General features: G+C 43.2%; 1 protein-coding gene across 3 annotated transcripts in view; it reads left to right on the top strand.

The window, feature by feature from the left end:
* The window catches only part of spn-E (tudor domain containing 9 protein spindle E), a 99,407-nt gene that overhangs the window by 12,317 nt on the left and 65,921 nt on the right, over positions 1-21,169 (top strand). For all 3 annotated transcript variants that reach the window (XM_076204836.1, XM_076204838.1, XM_076204835.1), the window contains exons 5-13: positions 2,874-2,945; positions 4,833-4,982; positions 5,153-5,356; positions 7,373-7,543; positions 8,261-8,400; positions 9,582-9,665; positions 12,162-12,304; positions 13,182-13,348; positions 13,577-13,741. In XM_076204836.1, the coding sequence (XP_076060951.1) occupies positions 2,874-2,945; positions 4,833-4,982; positions 5,153-5,356; positions 7,373-7,543; positions 8,261-8,400; positions 9,582-9,665; positions 12,162-12,304; positions 13,182-13,348; positions 13,577-13,741 (1,296 nt within the window). The remainder of the gene's footprint in view (positions 1-2,873; positions 2,946-4,832; positions 4,983-5,152; positions 5,357-7,372; positions 7,544-8,260; positions 8,401-9,581; positions 9,666-12,161; positions 12,305-13,181; positions 13,349-13,576; positions 13,742-21,169) is intronic.

The following is a 21,169-nucleotide window of genomic DNA, read 5'->3' as shown; positions in this document are numbered from 1 at the left end:
TGAATGAAAAGGAAAAGGAGAAGGAGTATGAAAAGAAGCTGAAGGAGGAGTGGGAGGGAGTAAAGGATAGAGCAGAGATGGGTGTGGAGGAGGAATGGGGATGGTTCAAGGAGGGAGTCTTAAAGTGTGCAAGGATGGTGTGTGGAACAAGAAGGACAGGGGGAAATAGAAGAAAGGGTAGTGAATGGTGGGATGAGGAAACAAAGAAGGTTGTAGAAGAGATGAAGCGAGCATTCACAGATTGGTTACAAAAGAGGACAGGGGAGTCATATGAGACGTACAAAGAAAAGAAAAGAGAAGTAAAGCAAAAGGTAAAGGAGGCAAAGAGGAGAGCAGATGTGAAATGGGGTAGGAGTATGACAGAAAATTTTGAAAGTAATAAAAAGATGTTTTGGAAAGAAATTAAGAGAGGAAGAGGAGGCGAATCAAGTAGGGAAGAAAAGGTAAAAGGTACAGATGGAGAGTTGATAATGGAAGAGATGGCAGTGAGGGGAAGATGGGCAGAATATTTTAGGGAGTTGCTGAATGTGAAGGAGGATAGGGAAGGAAAGATAGCTGCAGTGGGAAATACGAAGAAAATGAGAGTGATGAGTGAGGAGAATGGAGGAGAAATAAGGAAGGATGAGGTGAAGGCAGTTGTAAAGATGATGAAAGCAGGTAAGGCACCTGGTCTGGATGGATGTCATGCAGAATGTCTGAAAAAGGGAGGTTCAGTGATGGTGGACTGGTTGGCAAGATTATTTAATGTTTGCTGGAGAGAGGGTAGAGTACCGGAGGACTGGAGTAGTGCCTGTATAGTTCCTCTTTACAAGGGAAAAGGGGACAAGTGTGAATGTAGTAATTTCAGAGGGATTAGCCTGTTGAGTGTAGTAGGGAAGGCTTATGGGAGAATCTTAATTGAGAGGATTAGGAGAGGAACAGAAGGAGTAATTGGTGAGGAACAGTGTGGTTTTAGGACTGGTAGAGGTTGTGTAGATCAGATCTTTGTGGTAAGACAGATATGTGAGAAAGCTATAGGAAAGGGGAAGGATGTTTTTTTGGCTTTTATGGATCTGGAAAAGGCTTATGATAGGGTAGACAGAAAGGCACTGTGGGAGGTTATGCAGATTTATGGGATAGGAGGAAAGCTTTTGGGAGCTGTCAAGAGTTTTTATGTGAGTAGTAGAGCATGTGTTAGGATTGGAAATGGAGAGAGTGAGTGGTTTGAAGTAAAGGTGGGACTTCGTCAAGGATGCGTTATGTCGCCCTGGCTGTTCAACTTATACATGGATGGGGTGGTGCGAGAGGTGAATGCTAGGGTAGTGAGTCAGGGATTGGAGATGGTTAAAGAAAATGGAGAAAAGTGGGAGGTGAGCCAGCTGTTGTTTGCGGACGACACTGCGCTTGTGGCAGGGTCAGAGGAGGGATTGAGGAAGCTGGTGGCAGAGTTTGGGAGAGTATGTGATAGAAGAAAGCTAAAGATAAATGTGGGTAAAAGTAAGGGGATGAGATGTACAAGGGGTGAAAGTGGCAGTAGACTGGAAGTGAACATTAAGGGAGAGCGACTGGAGGAAGTGGATAGTTTTAGATACTTGGGTGCAAGTGTAGCAGGAAAAGGTGGAGTGAAGGTGGAGGTAGAATGTAGATTGAGAGAAGCGAGTAAATGCCTTGGTGGTTTAAAGAGTGTAATGAGAAATAGACATTTGGGAATGGATGCGAAGAGGAGACTGTATGAAGGAGTGATTGTGCCAACAGCACTGTATGGGGCAGAAACGTGGAACATAAGAGAAGAAGAGAGAAGGAGTTTGAATGTGTTTGAGATGAGGTGTCTGAGAAGTATGGCGGGGGTTACTAGGCTAGATAGAGTGAGAAATGAGGAGGTGAGGAGGAGAACAGGGGTGAAAAAGGATTTGGGAGAGAGGGTTGATGAAAGAATATTAGGATGGTTTGGACACATGGAAAGAATGAGTGAAGAAAGACTAGTAAAAGAGGTATGGAAGGCAGATGTGGAGGGAGTGAACATGAGGGGACGTCCTAGGATGAGGTGGATGGATGGGGTGAAGGGGGCTTTGGGGAAGAGGGGAATGTCTGTTGAGGAAGGAAGGGAGAGGACGGAAGACAGAGGTGAGTGGAGAATGGTTGTATATGGATGATGTTGTGATTGCATGAGGAGGAATGGGCGGGGGGGTGGGGGGTGGGGTAGTATGTGTGAGTAAATTTTGACGCAGCCCGAAGGGATTTCTCCCCGTCCTCTCCTTATATGCAAAGGGGGACGGAGAGGGGGGGTCGCCGATTAAATGAAGCGGCCTTGCTGTGGATGTACTGTGTCTTGCGACACTGCTTCTGACCCAGGGCGGTGGGCGGGGTGCAGGGATGACCCGTCATCCAGGAGGTGCTCAGATGAGAGGAAGGGTGGGAGGGGTGTGGAGTGTATTTGGGGATGAAATGGGTGGGAGTGTTTTTATGCCTTTCCCTTTTTGGCTACCTCCCTTGGAAGGGGGAAAAAGCCTTGGTATATGTATGTATGTATGTACTTACAAGGAGTGTGCACTGCATAACTCTACAGACTAAACGAAGGCCTTAAGTGTAAATTTAACTGGAGTCTGAGTTGGTGTATTTTTACCGACTCCAACTTCAGTGACACTGTAATTGCTTCTGACTCCGATTCCAACTCCACGGCTCCGACTCCACAGCCCTATCAGGAGGCTGGGGCATTTAATGAATCATGCCCTTGGTCCAACTTGCCAGTGGCAGGGTTTGAACCAATCTCCCTGACCTCTGTCACAAATAGTGACGCTATAACTCACTTGGCCAGCAGGCATCCAGTTAAAAGAAAAGATTAAAAAGATGTATATAAATACACAAAAAAATTGTCAATTTCTTGTGTTTTACAGATTGTTGCCAAGGTGGAGGCATATCCAGTAGTCGTGATTGAAGGTGAAACTGGCTGTGGCAAGTCTACTCAGGTGTGTGCACTTCATCCACTATGTATCAACCTATATACCAAAAGGCTTCTTTCCTCTTACAAGGGGGGTAGCCAGCCAAGGCATCCACTTGCCCACCACCCATCCCACCCCCATCTGTCCTCCATTTCCCTTTCATCGTAGCTCCTTGTAGATAAAGGGTCATACCTGTTCCCTGCCCACTTCCTAGGTCAGAAGCAGTGCAACAAGACACAGCATCTGCATGTACATGAATATTCAGACATTCCATAAAGAGGCATCAGCTTGTGTAGGATCCTCAAAGAGCATAAACTGATTTATGGGGAAACAGACATGACTGTAGGAATGTAGTTCTCTTCCTGTATTTTATCAACCAGTCATTCCATTGCCCCAGATGTCTTGCGAGAGACCCATGGCTCCCAAATATCCATGTAAAATATAGTTAGGTAAAGACATAATACACCAGACAAACTTCACTGTCTGTTAGCGAGATTTATAATTCTCTTCAACCTGTCTTGTACCCAACATCATGTGGACTGCAGCATCTGATCTCCCGTGAGATCACCTACCCAGTATCATCACAAATGTCATAGGTTTCCCTACAGATGTATTAATTCTTGGAATAACTTAGATTATATAGCACAGGCTGGAACCATACATATATCAAGGGGCCTTTCTCTCTATACAAAAGGGGTAGACCCAAGCACACACCCACGCTGCACTCATCCCATCCTTAACCACATGTGAATTTAAAACAAAGTATAATAATTGGAGAATAAGAGACAGGACCCTGTGAGTGTTTCTCCCTTGTAGAATATATACCAAGAGGTTTTCCCCCTTACAAGGGAGGTAGCCAAGCCAAAGGCACATACCTACTCCCACCCATTCCACTCCCATCCACCATGCTTTCTCATCTTAGTCACTTATGGATGATGGGTCATCCCCTTAACCCACCCTCTGCCCTAGGTGAGAACCAATGTAGCAAGATGTTGCTATATTGTAGACTACAATTAGGTAAATATGGTTTCATATCTACACATAGGACATTAAGCAATTGTAGCTAGATGGAATTGTGGAAGATGCAAAATTCTCAATATTCCACTCACCGTTTTCCAACTTGAGTATAGCAGTTTGATCGTCATTAACCACCTCTGTACAAATCAAATTCTCACGTGCAGCATTGGCTGCCATATGTACTTTACATCACACTACTTGCATTATAAAATATAAAGTCACTACTGTATTACTCATTCTCTTTTACTATGAGTAAAAATAAACGCAGAAAACATGATCAAACAAGCTTGCAGAATCCAGAGGTAACTCATGTACAACTACAAAAAGATATATATAATCAAAATGCCAACGCTGGCATCCTCACATACCCATTCGCACCTCATGATGTCTACTTAGTCATCATTGTACTGAAGTGGTTAAACATCTTGGAAACAGAATTTTCTAAGAGTAACATAAAACACCTTTATCCAAATTACACCCAAACAACCCATAGAAAGTGTTTTGAGGTTGGGTGTTTTTATAGAATGGGACAGAATTGGGGAGAAATTTTAATTAAAAAAAATGGGGATGATCAATTGTAGAAACCTCCCCACCCCCCCTTATGAGCTTTGGGGTTGAGATTGTACAAATAAGTGTTGCTGGGGTGGACATTCTATAGTTGATTATGGCTCATGATACATGACCTAGCCCAACCTGACCTGACCTAACCTAACATTCTGTAGTTGATTATAGCTCATGATACATAACCTAACCTAGCCTATGTTAGGGTGGAGCGTCTACAGTTGATCAATATGTATGTGTGGAGGAATTCAACAATCGAGTGTAGTTGGGGTGGAGATTCTACAGTTGATCAGTGTGGGGAGAAATTCAACAATTGACTAAAAAAAAATTATTTAGGTTCCCCAGTACATATTTGATGCTGCAGTTGAAGCCAACAAATACGTCAATATTGTTGTCACACAGCCACGAAAAATTGCTGCCGTTTCTTTGGCAAAGAAAATTAGTGAAGAGAGAGGCTGGAAACTGGGATCACTCGTAGGATATCAGGTATCATGAATGTCATTGTTTAATCGTATATGTACTGGAAATTATATTATCTTTTACCTATAAACATGTCCAATTTTTTAATAGATTTTGATTTTAAGGCTATATATTCGTAGAAATTTCTTAAGTGTTGAAGTAAAGGTGATAACAGTAAATCGTCTTACTGATTTTAGGTTGGACTGGACAACAATACGAGTATTGATACCTGCATAAGCTATGTTACAACCGAGGTGCTAGTGCAGAAGATTATCCATCAGAAGAGTGTTGGCAAGCACACTCACATCATCCTTGATGAAGTACATGAACGTGATGAACATACCGACTTTGCTCTTCTAATTATAAAGAAATTGATCAACACAGTTGCAAGGAACGTCAAGGTAAATGTGATATATTTGCTGCAGAGCACCTATGCCCAGATACTAAGTACCTATACTTCCATATACCAAGGTGGTCCCCCCACCTGACAAGGAAGGTAGCCAGTCAAAAGGCATAATTCCACTTCCATCCATTTCATCCCCACACACTCCACTCCCATTCACCACTCCTCCCTCCCTCCTTCTTTTCTTGGCTCCTCCTGGATGACAGGTCATCCCTGCATCTTGCCCATTGCCCTGAGTCAGAAGCAATGCAGTAAGACACAGCATATCCATAGCAAGGCACAGTCCCACTTTTACCTCATACCATTCGCTTTTTCCATTTCTAATTTAAACAGAGGCTCTACTACTCTCATAAAAACTCTCGACTGCCCTTAACATGTTTCTTCTGCTCCCATGTATCTGCAAAACTTCCCTCTGAAACTACTACACTCACATTTGTCCCCTTTTCCCATGTAAAGCAAAACTATGCAGGCACTCTTTATGGTCCCCACACAGAGTGAAGGATATAAGCAAGATCAAGATAATACAAAGGCCAACAAACAAACTGGTCCCCAGCCTGGCAGATGACCCATATGAGGAAAGACTAAAAGTATTGAGTCTGCTAACTATGAAAGATCGAAGAGAAAGAGGTGATATGATTACAGTGTTCAGGTCACTAATGGCGATATATTGCATTGACAGAAGAGATCTGATTAAAGATGGGAAGGCTTTAAGAGGTCATTGAATTAACTTAAGAAACACATGTCTAAAGGATGTGAAGAAATAGGTTTCCATGTACATACATACATATACAAAAGGCTTTTTTCATCTTACAAGGGAGGTAACCAAAAAATGGGCATAAAATCCACTCCCACCCATTTCATCCCCACATACTCCACTCCTCCCCCCTCATTATCTTGGCTCCTTGATGACAAGTCATCCCTGCATCTCGCCCACAGCCCTGGGTCAGAAGCAGTGTCGCAAGACACAGCACATCCACAGCAAGGTCACTTCATTAAATCAGTGACCCCCCCCCCCCTCCCCTGTCCCCTCATGCAGAAAAAGAGAGGACTGGGAGAAATACCTTCACACTACATCAATTTATTTTTTGCTCATACTCCCTCAGCCCCCATCCCCACACCCACTCCCCTTCATACTTCACAGCATCATCCATGCACAACAATTCTCCATTCACTCCTATCTTCTGTCTTCTCCCATCCTTCCTCAACAGACATTCCCCTCTTTCCCAATGCTCCTTTTACCCCATCCATCCATCTCATCTTTAGTCGTCCCCTCATGTTCACTTCTTCTACCAGTGCCTTACACACCACTTTTACTAATCTTTCTTCACACATTCTTTCCATGTGTCTAAACCATCTCAATACTCTTTTATCAACCCTATCTCCCAACTTCCTCTCCACCCCTGTTCTCCTCCTTACCTTCTCATTTCTCACACTATCCAGCCTAGTAACCCCTATCATACTTCTCAGGCACCTCATCTCAAACACAGAATGATGAAAGGTATGGAAATCCTCGATAGATATGACTTATTAAAGTGGAACAGAAGAAAAACAAGAGGACACAAAAAGAAACTAAAGAAGGACACTTATAGAAGAGACCTGAAAAAGAATAGCTTCCCACATAGAGTGATTGATATCTGGAACAAACTGAACGGAGAAACAGTGAATGCCAAAACTATACACGATTTTAAGAATAAACTGGATGCGGAGAGATACAAAAACGGGTCACTGCAAGCATAGCTCTCATCCCCTAAAATACAAATAGGTAAATTCATCCTCCAGAAATTTACAGAACAGAGAAAAAATAATCTTACAGGTCTGGCCATTTCCACATCCATTTACAACTACTCTCCTTTCACTCTTATCTTTTGCACTCTCTTCCTTGCCTGACAAATATTCCTCTTGTATCCAATGCTCCCCTCACCATGTCTGTCTACCACATCCATGGGCTTTCCCCCATAGAGAAAACTTAGAAGTTGACTTTTCAATTTTAAACAAACCAGATCTTTATTTTTAGGTGATATTGATGTCTGCAACAATTGACGTGGACCGATTTGCCAAGTACTATTCCACACTCGTGCAAGGTTACCTGGTTCCAGCACCAGTTATCAGCATAACCAGCCATAGCCCCTATTCAGTAGATATATTTTACCTTGACTCCATCATTGCAGCATTTAAGGACATAAAGGTAAGTATTCTAAGGAACCAACATGATTTTTAGTGCCATATTCTCAATTGACGTAGGAAAGAAGTGATCCATTGCCCCAGGTTTCTCTTGCAGGAAGCTCCTGGTTCCCAGGTAACCTGCAGTGGCCACTGGATTGGCCAGGTAGCCCCTGCAGGGTAAAGGTGGATGGGAGGGAGGGAGAGGGGGTTGCTCTTAAAAGGGTCATGGGCATCAGAAGGGATGGTGCTCTTTTTGTAGTTTGTGGTACTTAATGAAAGATTTCCATGTCACCACATGAATGGAGTGAAAAGGATAAGGAAGATGTTATTGAAAGGAGTGAGAATTTCTCTTTCCCATGCTAAGCTACCTCAACTTGTGGGGAAATGGAATATAGATCTGGAGAGGGAGTGCTTTTTTGTAGTAATACAAGTTTGTACAAAGGTCACCATAGGTTATACCTTTTGTATTTTTATTATTATTTTCATTTCTCTCTCTCTCTCTCTCTCTCTCTCTCTCTCTCTCTCTCTCTCTCTCTCTCTCTCTCTCTCTCTCTCTCTCTCTCTCTCTCTCTCTCTCTCTCTCTCTCTCTCTCTCTTTCCTTCTTTTCCTCCTCTCCTCCCTCCCTCCCTCCCTCCCTCCCTCCCTCCTTCCTTCCTTCCTTCCTTCCCACCTCTTCCCTCCCCCCACTTCTCTCTCTCTCTCTTAACATGTTCCTACATACTAAAATTACTTTTGTAGGTTGAGCCACTGATTAAATATGATGATCCAAACATCTCAGCAGGGATGTTTAACCTGGCTACAGAAATGGTGAAGAGGTTTGACAACTATGAGAGGAAGGAAGAAGGAATTACAGGGAACTCTGAGTTTGCTAAGTCCAGGTGAGATAGTAGGATATTTTTCTGGAACAATTAAGAGAAAGGTAATGTATAGCATTTACATAGTTCATTTCCATGACAACCCTGATAGAATGAGGAGGGAGGGTCACCAAATAAGTGAAGCAGTGGGGGTAAACCATCTTTGGCTGTCTGACCCTGCTGTGGAGGTGCTGTGTCTTGCTGCACGACTTCAGACTTGAGCAGTGGGCAGAGAATAGGAATGACATTTTGTCTTAACCATAGATTATGATGACCCTTACATAGGCATGCCTTGGCTGGCTATCACCATTATAAGAGGGAAAGAGCCTTTTGGAGTATATGGATTGAAAGAGGGAATGTATTGTAAAAGGTTTGATGCAGTCAATACTAGAGGGAAGGATGAATGACAAGTACTTGCAGTTTGAACTCTTAGACCCTCTTATGCCTTTACTTTTAAGAGGGTCTAGGAGTTCTAACTGCAAGTACTTGTCATTAATTCCTCCCTCTAGTACTGACTGCATCAAACCTTTTGCAATACAAGATGCAGGGATGACCAGTCATCCAGGAGCTGCCAAGATAAGAGGGAGGAAAGAGGGTGGAGGGGAGTGGAGTGTGAAGGGGATTGAAGGGGTGGGAGTTGTTTCAATGCCTTGTCTTTTGGCTACCTCCCGTATGAGGGGGAACACTTTGGTATATGTATGTACTTGCAGTTAGTAGTCCTGAAAGATGTCTGTATGTTATCTTGCTGCCACCTGTATACATGACTCATCAACACCCTCACCTCTGTCTGGAAATGCATCACAAAGGGGCAGACATTTGGTCTTTGATGTATACTTGAATAGGGAGGGAAAAGAGTAAAAATGACAGATCTGGGAACCAATATACAGAAAAAGATGAAAGATATAGAAAAGAGATTGACCATGGAGTGGGGGAGGAGGGGAAAGGTAGTGTCTTGAGAGAAGTATGGAGAAAGTGTCAGTGGAAAGGATGAATTTGGGAAGTAGTATCTTTGTGTGTTGTTAGATATGGAAGTGAGGTTTGTAAACACAATGAGATATGGCTGTTTGGGGTCAGTGAAAATGAGATAATCGAAGGCTGTATGTTGAGTTAAGAAATATGACTAAAAATAAAAGGAGAGGGAATGATGTACAGGTGGGGGGGAAAGAATGTGAAGAAATGAAAGTTAACATTCATGAACTTTTCAGAGGTGCAGTTCTGATATTTCTGCCGGGACTATTTGAGATTGAAGAGATGATCATATCCTTGAGGAAGGAAGCTGCTCGCAACAAGTATAGTAGAACAAATTCTTGTGGTTGAAGATGTTTCCCATTTATTTGTATTCATGTGTTATATTATGGATATTGACAACTGTTATGTTGCACACAAGTAGAAGGTTGTATTAGCATCAATGATAAGTTTTTATTTATATATTTTGTTTGTTGCTTTTTATTTATTTTGTGATATGTGAGAAAGCTTTAGCAAAAGGTAAGGATGTTTTTTTGGGCCATTATGAATTTTTGTGGTAAGACATATTTTTATAAGACAGAATTTTGGGGCCTTTATGAATTTTTGTGGGAAGACAGATATGTGAGAAATCTATAGGAAAGGGGAAAGATGTTTTTTGGGCTTTTATGGATCTGGAAAAGGCTTATGACAGGGTAGACAGAAAGGCACTGTGGGAGGTTTTGCAGATATACAGGATAGGAGGAAAGCTTCTAGGAGCTGTCAAGAGTTTTTATGAGAGTAGTAGAGCTTGTGTCAGGATTAGAAATGGAGAGAGTGAATGGTTCGAGGTAAAGGTGGGACTTCGTCAAGGATGCGTTATGTCGCCCTGGCTGTTCAACTTGTACATGGATGGGGTAGTGCGAGAGGTAAATGCAAGGGTGGTGGGTCAGGGATTGGAGATGGTTAAAGAAAATGGAGAAAAGTGGGAGGTGAGCCAGCTGTTGTTTGCGGACGACACTGCGCTTGTGGCAAGATCGGAGGAGGGATTGAGGAAGTTGGTGACAGAGTTTGGGAGAGTGTGTGATAGAAGAAAGCTGAAGATAAATGTGGGTAAAAGTAAGGTGATGAGATGTTCAAGGGGTGAAAGTGGCAGCAGACTGGAAGTGAGCATTAAGGGAGAGTGACTGGAGGAAGTGGATAGTTTTAGATACTTGGGTGCAAATGTGGCAGGAAAAGGTGGAGTGGAGGTGGAGGTAGAATGTAGATTGAGAGAAGTGAGTAAATGCCTTGGTGGATTAAAAAGTGTAATGAGGAATAGATATTTGGGAGGCTAAGAGGAGATTGTATGAAGGAGTGATTGTGCCAACAGCACTGTATGGGGCAGAAACATGGAACATAAGAGAGGAAGAGAGAAGGAGTTTGAATGTGTTTGAGATGAGGTGTCTGAGAAGTATGATGGGGGTTACTTGGCTAGATAGAGTGAGAAATGAGGAGGTGAGGAGGAGAACAGGGGTGGAAAGGGAGTTGGGAGATAGGTTGATGAAAGAGTATTAGGATGGTTTGGACACATGGAAAGAATGAGTGAAGAAAGACTAGTAAAGGAAGTATGGAAGGCAGATGTGGAGGGAGTGAATATGAGGGTGCGTCCTAGGATGAGGTGGATGGATGGGGTGAAGGGGGCTTTGGGGAAGAGGGGAATGTCTGTTGAGGAAGGATGGGAGAGGACAGAAGACGGGTGAATGGAGAATGGTTGTATATGGATGATGTTGTGATGCATGAGGTGGAATGGGTGGGGGGATGGGGGGTGAGGTAGTATGTGTGAGCAAATTTTGATGCAGCCCAAAGGGATTTCTCCCTGTCTTCTCCTTTTATGCATGGGGGGACGGAGAGGGGGGTCGCCAATTTAATGAAGCGGCCTTGCTGTGGATGTGCTGTGTCTTGCGACACTGCTTCTGACCCAGGGCAGTGGACAAGGTGCAGGGATGACCCGTCATCCAGGAGGTGCTAAGATAATAGGGATGGTGGAGGGTGTGGAGTGTATTCAGGGATGGAATGGGTGGGAATGGTTTTATGCCTTTTTTCTTTTTGGCTACCTCCCTTGTAAGGGGGAAAAAGCCTTGGTATATGTATGTATGTATGAATTTGGAAATGGCTTATGACATGGTAGACAGGAAGGTACTCTGGGAGATTACAGGTATATGGGATTGGAGGAAAGCTGTTGAGAGCAGTCAAGAGTTTTTATGAGTGTAGTAGAGAATGTGTTAGAATTAGAAATGGAGAGAGTTAGTGGTTTGAGGTAAAGGTGAGACTTTGCCAGAGATGGGTCATGTCACCCTGGCTGTTCAATTTATACATGGAGTGGTGCAGGAGGTAAATGTAAGGGTAACGGGCAGGGGATTAGAGATGGTTAAAGAAAATGGGGAGAATTAAGAAATATGCCAGTTGTTGTTTGCTGATGACACTGCGCTTGTAGCAAGATCAGAGGAGGGATTAACTCCTTGAATACTATGATGCCTATGTAGGTGTCATGAGATGTGAGTGAGTGTATGAGGATGCCAATTTAATTAAGTGGCATTGCTGTGGTTGTGCTGTGTCTTGCAACACTGTTTCTGACCCAGGGCAGTGGCCGAGAAGCAGGGATGACCTGTCATCCAGGAGGACCCAAGATAAGAGGTAGGGAAGAGGGTGGGTGGGAGTGGAGTATGTGGTGATGGAATGGGTGGGAGTGGATTTTATGCTTTGTTTTTTGGCTGCCTCCCTTGTAAGGGGGAAAGGCCTTTGGTATGTGTATGTGTGTGTATTTTTATTTTATTTTATTTTATTTTTTTCTCTCTCTCCAGATGGCACATGTACCCTTTGCACTCGAGCATAACGATAGAGGAACAGAAGTGTGTATTTGCCAAACCACCCCAGGGTTTCCGCAAGATTATTGTGTCGACAAATATAGCAGAGAGCTCCATCACAGTTTCAGATATCAAATTTGGTTAGTGATGAGAATGTGAAAGTTTATGCTTTATTATGGATACTGCTTGAGTAGAGATGTTGTGAAAATGTGAGTATATCTGCCATGGATTGAATACATAAATATTCAAAAACTTCATTTCCCCTTTTAAGGTGAGAGACAGAGTCCTCATAATTTTGCCACTACTATTTATTCATTTGATTAAGAGGGGGAATGTATGGTGAGGAAACAAGGAGGTGAGGAGGAGAACGGGGTGGAAAGGGAGTTGGGAGATAGGGTTGATGAAAGAGTATGGAGATGATTTGGACACATGGAAAGAATGAGTGAAGAAATATTAGTAAAAGAGGTGTGGAAGGCAGAGGTAAGGAGTGAACATGAGGGGGCGACCTAGGATGAGATGGATGGGATAAAAGGAGCATTGGGAAAGAAGGGAATGTCTGTTGAGGAAAGATGGGAGAGGACAGAAGATAAGGGTGAATGGATAATGGTTGTGTATAGATGAAGATGTGATGCATGAGGGGGAGTGGGTGGGGGATGGGGGTGAGGGAGTATATGAGAAAAGTAAAATGATGCAGCCCAAAGGGATTTCTCCCCATCTTTCTCCTTTTCTTCGAGAGGGGGTGGGGGATGTTTGCTGATTTAATGAAGCGGCCTTGCTGTGGATGTACTGTTACTGACCCAGGACAATGGGCAAGATGCAGGGAAGGCCTGTCATCCAGGAGGTGCCAAGGTAAGAGGGAGGGAAGGGGATGGATGTGAGTGGAGTACAATGGGGATGGAATGGGTGGGAGTGGTTTTTATGCCTTTGTTTTTTGGCTACCTCCCTTGTAAGCGGGGAAAAGCCTCTGGTATATGTATGTATGTATTATTATTTTATTTATTTATTTTTTCTTTCTAGTTATTGATTTTTGCTTGACCAAGATTTTAACCTGTGATCCAAATACAAATTACACGTGCCTCAAACTTGATTGGGCATCACAAGCCTCATGTCGCCAGAGAGCAGGACGAGCAGGACGTGTGTCATCAGGGCGTGTGTTCAGGCTTGTATCCAGGAAGTTCTATGAGGTTGTCACAAAATATATATGTACAATGTATTCAATAGCAGAAAAATTTTAGATGACCTGCTTTAAATATGAAAGCATTTCTAACTCATGAAATAGTTGAAAACAAGTGACAAAAACTGTTCAACCTCTTATGTTGATCCTACATGAGCCTCATATTATTGAGGCTACACGAACCTCATATTTTTTATCACTCAAATTAGTATAGTTTTTGTCTTCACTCCTCCCACAGACATTGATGATGTACACAACACCGGAGCTGTGTCGTAGTCCACTCACTCAGGTGGTTCTCAAGACCAAACTATTGGACATGGGGCAACCGCAGGCATTGCTTGCTCTCGCCCTTGACCCTCCTGACCTTGGTAACATTCATCATACCATTCTAACACTTAAACAGGTATGACAGGGCTGGAGTGCTCTTGTAGTTTATATTCTCAAAGTTTTACAAGAGTGATATTGATGTTTACATTCTCAAAATTGCCATATTGTTAGTTTAATAGCTTTTGGAATATGTAACACTTTTACTTTGATGATACATAATCTGAATAGTTCAAGTTTATATACCTTTGACTTAATATTTGTATACATCTTTGTGTGTCATGTGCAAAAGGTAGAATCCTCCCTTATAAATGGGAAGAAGCATTTAGTATATACATAGATGGATTCCTCTTGTAAAGGAGACAACCAAATTAAAGCATACTCTTGCCTCAACTCCTTAAGAGAGGAAAAAAAGAGAAGGGGGCTCTCTAGTTTCCTCACACCACCCAATATAGTTGTTTTTTATGATACAATGGGTGGCAATATACTCTTGTCCTCTACCATAGATTGCTAAGAGAAAATGGAGAGGTGGAGACACAAACTTTGTAAAGGAAGGTAGCAGAAAAAGGAGATAGTACTAGTTTAGTGACTTGCCATTCCTTTTTGAGTAGTGACAAGTCTGTCTATGTACCATGGCTTCTTCACCCATATAAGGGAGGTTGCCAAGTCAATTGCACACACCCATTCCACTCCCATCCACCACCCTTGTTTCCCTCTTATCTTAGCTCTTCATGGATGAAGAGTCATCTCTGTCTCTTGTCCACTGCCCTGGGTCAAGCAGTGCAGCAAGACACAGTACATCCACAGCAAGACTGCTTCACATAATGACCTCCACCTTTCAGTCCCCTCATGTGGAAAATAGAGAAGATGGGGAGAAATCCCTTTGGGCTGCATCAAAATATAAGGCAGCCAAAATGGGACAGAGTAAAGGGAGAAGGGACTAGGTATCCTGCTCTTTGTAATTCTATCCTGTGAGAAGTAACACGTCTACAGTCATTAGAGAAGGTTGTGTTAATGGTCTGTAGGGGCATTACTGAAATCTCAAATTAGCAATTACATAATGATAAGGCCTAGACTATAGTATGCAGCAACATTGTGGTCACCCAGTACCAAAAAGAATATAAAGAAAATGGAAAGAATCCAGAGAGCAGCAACAAAAATGGTACCTGCACTTGCAAACCTATATGAGGAAAGATTGGCTAAACTGGAGTTACCGACGCTGGAGCAAAGAAGAGAGAGAGGTGACCTACTGACCATCTACAGAATCATGAAAGGCATAGAGATACTCGATAGAGAGGACTTACTAAACTGGGACAAGAGAAACACAAGAGGACATGGAAAGAAAATAAAAAAACATAGCTACAGAAGAGAACTGAAGAAAAACAGTTTTCCACATAGAGTAGTGGACACTTGGAACAAACTGGATAATGAAATAGTATGTGCAAAAACCATTCATGAGTTTAAAAGTAAACTAGACACTGCGAGTTACAAAAGCGGGACACCACGAGCATAGCTCCCCTTCCCGCAAAATACAACTAGGTAAACTAGGTAAATACAAGTGTTGTTTGATTTTTCAGCTTGGAGCCAAGCAGTGAAGTTACAGTATATAAAGCTCAATCAAAATTCATTCTTGTGTGATGGGTGAGGACATTGATAAGACAGTTATGTTGTAGGCGTCTTGGCAAAAAACTGGTTTGAGTTATCCTTAGATTATCTACTTAAATTTCCTATACACCAAATTCCAGAACAATCTGCAATTTCACACACACACTGTACATTCTGCTCCTCGTCCTTCTCTCTCCCTGACTGACCATCTTTCCTCTCTGTCATCTGCTTAAGTAATCTTCTTGAGTTACCCATTTCTCTTTTTTCTTCAAATCTTTCTACTTCCTATATGACTTTACATTCTAAATTGTAACCATTTCTTTATGATAATATAAACTATAACAATTATTATTATCTCCTCTGTACTTTTATACATACATATACCAAGGCTTTTTCCCCTTACAAAGGAGGTAGCCAAAAAGAAAAAGGCATAAAATCATTCCCACCCATTCCATCCCTAAATACGCTCCACTCCCCTCCACCCTCCCTCTAAACCTTAGCACCTCCTGTATGATGGGTCATCCCTGCACCCTGTCCACTGCCCTGGGTCAGAGGCAGTGTCACAAGGCACAGCACATCCACAGCAAGGCCGCTTCATTAAATCGGCGACCCTCCCTCTCTGTCCCCCCATGCAGAAAGGGAGAAGACAGGGAGAAATCCCTTTGGGCTACGTCAAAATTTGCTCACACATACTACCTCACCCACCATCCCCCCACCCATTCCACCTCATGCATTACATCATCCATATACAACCATTCTCCATTCACCCGTCTTCTGTCCTCTCCCATCCTTCCTCAACAGACATTCCCCTTTTCCCCAAAGCCCCCTTCACCCCATCCATCCATCTCATCCTAGGACATCCCCTCATAATTACTCCCTCCACATCTGCCTTCCATACCTCTTTTACTAGTCTTTCTTCACTCATTCTTTCCATGTGTCCAAACTATCCTAATACTCTTTCATCAACCCTATCTCCCAACTCCCTTACCACCCCTGTTCTCCTCACCTCCTCATTTCTCACTATATCTAGCCTAGTAACCCCTATCATACTTCTCAGACACCTCATCTCAAACACATTCAAACTCCTTCTCTCTTCCTCTCTTATGTTCCATGTTTCTGCCCCATACAGTGCTGTTGGCACAATCACTCCTTCATACAGTCTCCTCTTAGCATCCATTCCCAAATATCTATTCCTCATTACACTTTTTAATCCACCAAGGCATTTACTCGCTTCTCTCAATCTAGATTCTACCTCCACCTTCACTCCACCTTTTCCTGCCACATTTGCACCCAAGTATCTAAAACTATCCACTTCCTCCAGTCGCTCCCCTTAACCACTTCCATACGGTGACGCCTACGTAGGCGGCATGAGGAGCAAGTGGGTACTCAATGATGCAGACGTCGCCATCTTGATTATATTTATTATAGTCGTACCTACGTAACCTCCATTCTCTCTAAACTGGCTTCATCAATTTTCTATGGTTATCAAAATACACGGGTGAAAGAGAACGAAAGATTGAGCACTGACTTTATTTTTTATAATGCGATTATTATGATGCAACATTGCACATCGGGCAGCTAATGCTGCCAGATGTGCGATGTGCCCGGAATGAAGAGGATAATGCTCATTTCCAGTCTGCTGCCACTTTCACCCCTTGTACATCTCATCACCTTACTTTTACCCACATTTATCTTCAACTTTCTTCTTTCACACACTCTCCCAAACTCTGTCACCAACTTCCTCAGTCCCTCCTCCTATTCTGCAACAAGCGCAGTGTCATCCGCAAACAAGAGCTGGCTCACCTCCCACTTTTCTCCATTTTCTTTAACCATCTCCAATCCCTGACCCACCACCCTTGTATTTACCTCTTGCACCACCCCATCCATATACAAGTTGAACAGCCAGGGAGACATAACGCATCCTTGACGAAGTCCCACCTTTACCTCAAACCACTCACTCTCTCCAATTCTAATCCTGACACATGCTCTACTACTCTCGTAAAAACTCTTGACAGCTTATAGAAGCTTTCCCTCTATCCCATATATCCACAACACCTCCCACAGTGCCTTCCTGTTTGCCGTCATAAGCCTTTTCCAGATCCATAAAAACCTAAAAAAAATCCTTCCCCTTTCCTATAGCTTTCTCACATATGTCTTACCACAAAAATCTGATCTACACAACCTCTACCAGTCCTAAATCCACACTGTTCCTCACCAATTACTCCCTCTGTTCCTCTCCTAATCCTCTCAATCAAGATCCTCCCATAAGCCTTCCCAACTACACTTAACAAGCTAATCCCTCTGAAACTACTACACTCACACTTGTCCCCTTTTCCCTTGTAAAGTGGAACTATACAGATACTCCTCCAGTCCTCCGGCACTCTACCCTCTCTCCAGCAAACATTAAATAACCTCACCAGCCAGTCCACCATCACTGTACCTCCTTTTTTTAGACATTCTGCATGGCATCCATCCAGACCAGGTGCCTTACCTGCTTTCATCATCTTAACCGCCTTCACTTCATCCTTCATTATTTCTCCTCCATTATCCTCACTCATTACAGTCATTTTCTAATCACTTCCCACTGCAACTATCTTTCCCTCCCTATCCTCCTTCACATTTAGCAACTCCCTAAAATATTCTGCCCATCTTCCCCTTACTTTTCTTTTTAGGAATATGCCCCGTGGGGCTACAGGGAGAAGGATGCCTAGTCCCTCTCCCCGTCCCTTTCTTCTCGCCTCTTACGATCCAAGTGGGAAACTTTGGTGGCAGTATTCTTTTCCCCCACCACAGGGAAATCCCCCATCACAGAAAGAGAATACTCAGAGAAATGGTACAGGACAGCAACAAGGGGTTGGGGGACAGCATAACGGAGGAGACAGTCGTAGTATAAAAGTGTCATCATTTCTCTATGAACAGAATTTCTTCTATCATAGACAAAATGATGTGTGGCTCTGGTCCGTAGGGGCGCCCCATATAGACCCTAAAGTATCGACTGCATGCTACTTTGCCACAATAACAAGGATTTGGGAGATAGGGTTGATGAAAGAATATTAGGATGGTTTGGACACATGGAAAGAATGAGTGAAGAAAGACTAGTAAAAGAGGTATGGAAGGCAGATGTGGAGGGAGTGAACATGAGGGGACGTCCTAGGATGAGGTGGATGGATGGGGTGAAGGGGGCTTTGGGGAAGAGGGGAATGTCTGTTGAGGAAGGAAGGGAGAGGACGGAAGACAGAGGTGAGTGGAGAATGGTTGTATATGGATGATGTTGTGACTGCATGAGGAGAAATGGGCGGGGTGGGTGGGGGGTGGGGTAGTATGTGTGAGTAAATTTTGACGCAGCCCGAAGGGATTTTCTCCCCGTCCTCGCCTTATATGCAAAGGGGGACGGAGAGGGGGGGTCGCCGATTAAATGAAGCGGCCTTGCTGTGGATGTACTGTGTCTTGCGACACTGTTTCTGACCCAGGGCGGTGGGCAGGGTGCAGGGATGACCCGTCATCCAGGAGGTGCTCAGATGAGAGGGAGAGTGGGAGGGGGTGTGGAGTGTATTTTAGGGATGAAATGGGTGGAGTGTTTTTATGCCTTTCCGTTTTTGGCTACCTCCCTTGGAAGGGGGAAAAAGCCTTGGTATATGATGATGATGATGATCTTCCCCTTACTGCCTTCTCTTCCATTATCATCTCTCCATCTGCACCTTCTACCTTTTCTTCTCTACTTGATTTGCCCCCTCTTCATATCTTAATTTCTTTCCAAAACATCTTTTTATTACTTTCAAAATTTTCTGTCATACCCTTTCCCCATTTCACATCTGCTCTCCTCTTTGCCTCCTTTACCTTGTGCTTTACTTCTCTTTTCTTTGTATCTCGCATATGACTCCCTCATTCTATTTTGTAACTAATCTGTGAAAGCTCCCTTCTTCCCTTCTACAACCTTCTTTGTTTCCTCATCCCACCATTCAGTACCCTTCCTTCTATTTCCTCCTGTCCTTCTTGTTCCACACACCATCTTTGCCCACTTTGTGACTCCCTCCATGAACCATCCCCATTCCTCCTCCACTCCTAGCTCTACTCTATCCTTCACTCCCTCCCACTCCTCTCTCAGCTTCTTCTTGTACTCTTTTTCCTTTTCATTTTAAGAGTTCACTCTAAGCACCTCCCTACCTTTTGTCCTTTTCCTCTTTCTCCATCTATCCTCCACTCTCAACATACCTTCCACCAAAAAATGATCTGATATTCCCCCACTCTCTCCCCTTAGTACATGAACATCCTTAGCTCTTCCTATTATACTCCTACCTACCACTACATAGACCATTAACACTCTACCACCCTTCCATCCACCACCCTCTCCCATGTGTACCAATGCTTGACTTTCTTCCGAAACACTGTATTTGCTATCAACAACTCTATTTCTAGACACATCACCATCAACTCTCCACTACGATTCTTTCCTGGAACTCCACATTTCCCAACCACTCCATCAATTGGTTCATTTCCTACCCTAGCATTAAGGTCTCCCAGTACTACTACATTGACATTTCTCCCCAATCCCTCTATGCACTCATTTAAATCTACCCAAAAAGCCTCCCTTTCTTCTACACTCTTCTCACTGCCAGGCCCATATGCACTTATAAAAACCCACATCTCCTTTCCCAGTTTCACCTTCATCCACATTATCCTTGAGGAAACCTCCTTCCACTCCACTGCACGTTTATCTATCTCTTCACTTACTAGTATATCCACCCCTTCTCTCCCTTGCCCTCTCTTCACTCCTGATAACCTTCCACTTACACTCCCAAACTTACACTTGCCCCTCCCACTCAACTTAGTTTCACTCAAAGCTTATACATCCATCTTTCTTCTCACAAACATATTACCTATCTCTTCCCTTTTACTCTCATCTGTACCACATCCATGCACATTAAAAGACCCGAACTTTAGGGTGCTGGTTGGAAAACTCCTAGACCCTCATATGTCTTTACTTTTTTAGTAATGTCCCCTGTGGGGCTACAGGGAGAAGGATGCCTGGTCCCATTCCCTGTCCCTTTTTTCTCGCCTCTTATGATCCAAGTGGAAATACTTGGTGGCAGTATTCTTTTGCCCCTGCCACAGGGTTGGTAGGCGAAAAAGGAAATTAATATTCAGAGAAATTGTACAGGACAGTAACAAGAGGTTGGGGGGGACAGTATAACGGAGGGACGGTCTTAGTATAAAAGTGCCATCATTTCTCTATGAACAGAGTTTTCCTCTATCACAGACAAAATGATGTGTGGCTCTGGTCCGTAGGGGTGCCCCATATAGACCCTAAAGTATCAACTGCATGCTACTTTGCCATAATAACATGCAGCCAAATACCCCAGACGGGTACTATAAAGTACTTTTATATTTTAGAATTTATTCTTTTCTTACTTGATTTTGGCATTCTTAGTTTATGAAATCATGGTTATTCCTTGCAAAATCCTCTTATCTTTTTATGGTGACAGATGAGCTTAACCTCCCATCATGTCTTGATAAATCGTATTTCTTACACTTTCTTATCTATGTCAGGACCCGTAATACTGAGTGTGTGGTGTTTTACATTTTACAGTAACATTACAATAGTTACAAGAGAGGAGGTACAAGTAGTGTGAAATATGATAAAGAAATGTAAACATATGCATATCAATGTATGTAGTACAGCAGATTTTAGTTAATATATCATACATATACCAGAAGAAGTATGATGGGGGTTACTAGGCTGGATAGAGTGAGAAATGAGGAGGTAAGGAGGAGAACAGGGGTGGTAAGGGAGTTGTCGTTGTTGTTGTTGTTGTCGTTCCCTAGACTGTCTCTCTGAGCAGTCCCGTCTCCCCAAGAAATGCCACAGCCGAAACTGGGTTTTCCCACAAATCCTTTATAGAGT

Source organism: Oratosquilla oratoria, chromosome 21 (genome assembly GCF_046742065.1).
Source record: "Oratosquilla oratoria isolate Oo_2021 chromosome 21, ASM4674206v1, whole genome shotgun sequence".
NCBI lineage: Eukaryota > Metazoa > Arthropoda > Malacostraca > Stomatopoda > Squillidae > Oratosquilla > Oratosquilla oratoria.
Note: the sequence above shows the minus strand (reverse complement) of the source record. Positions and strands in the feature narration are given on the sequence as shown.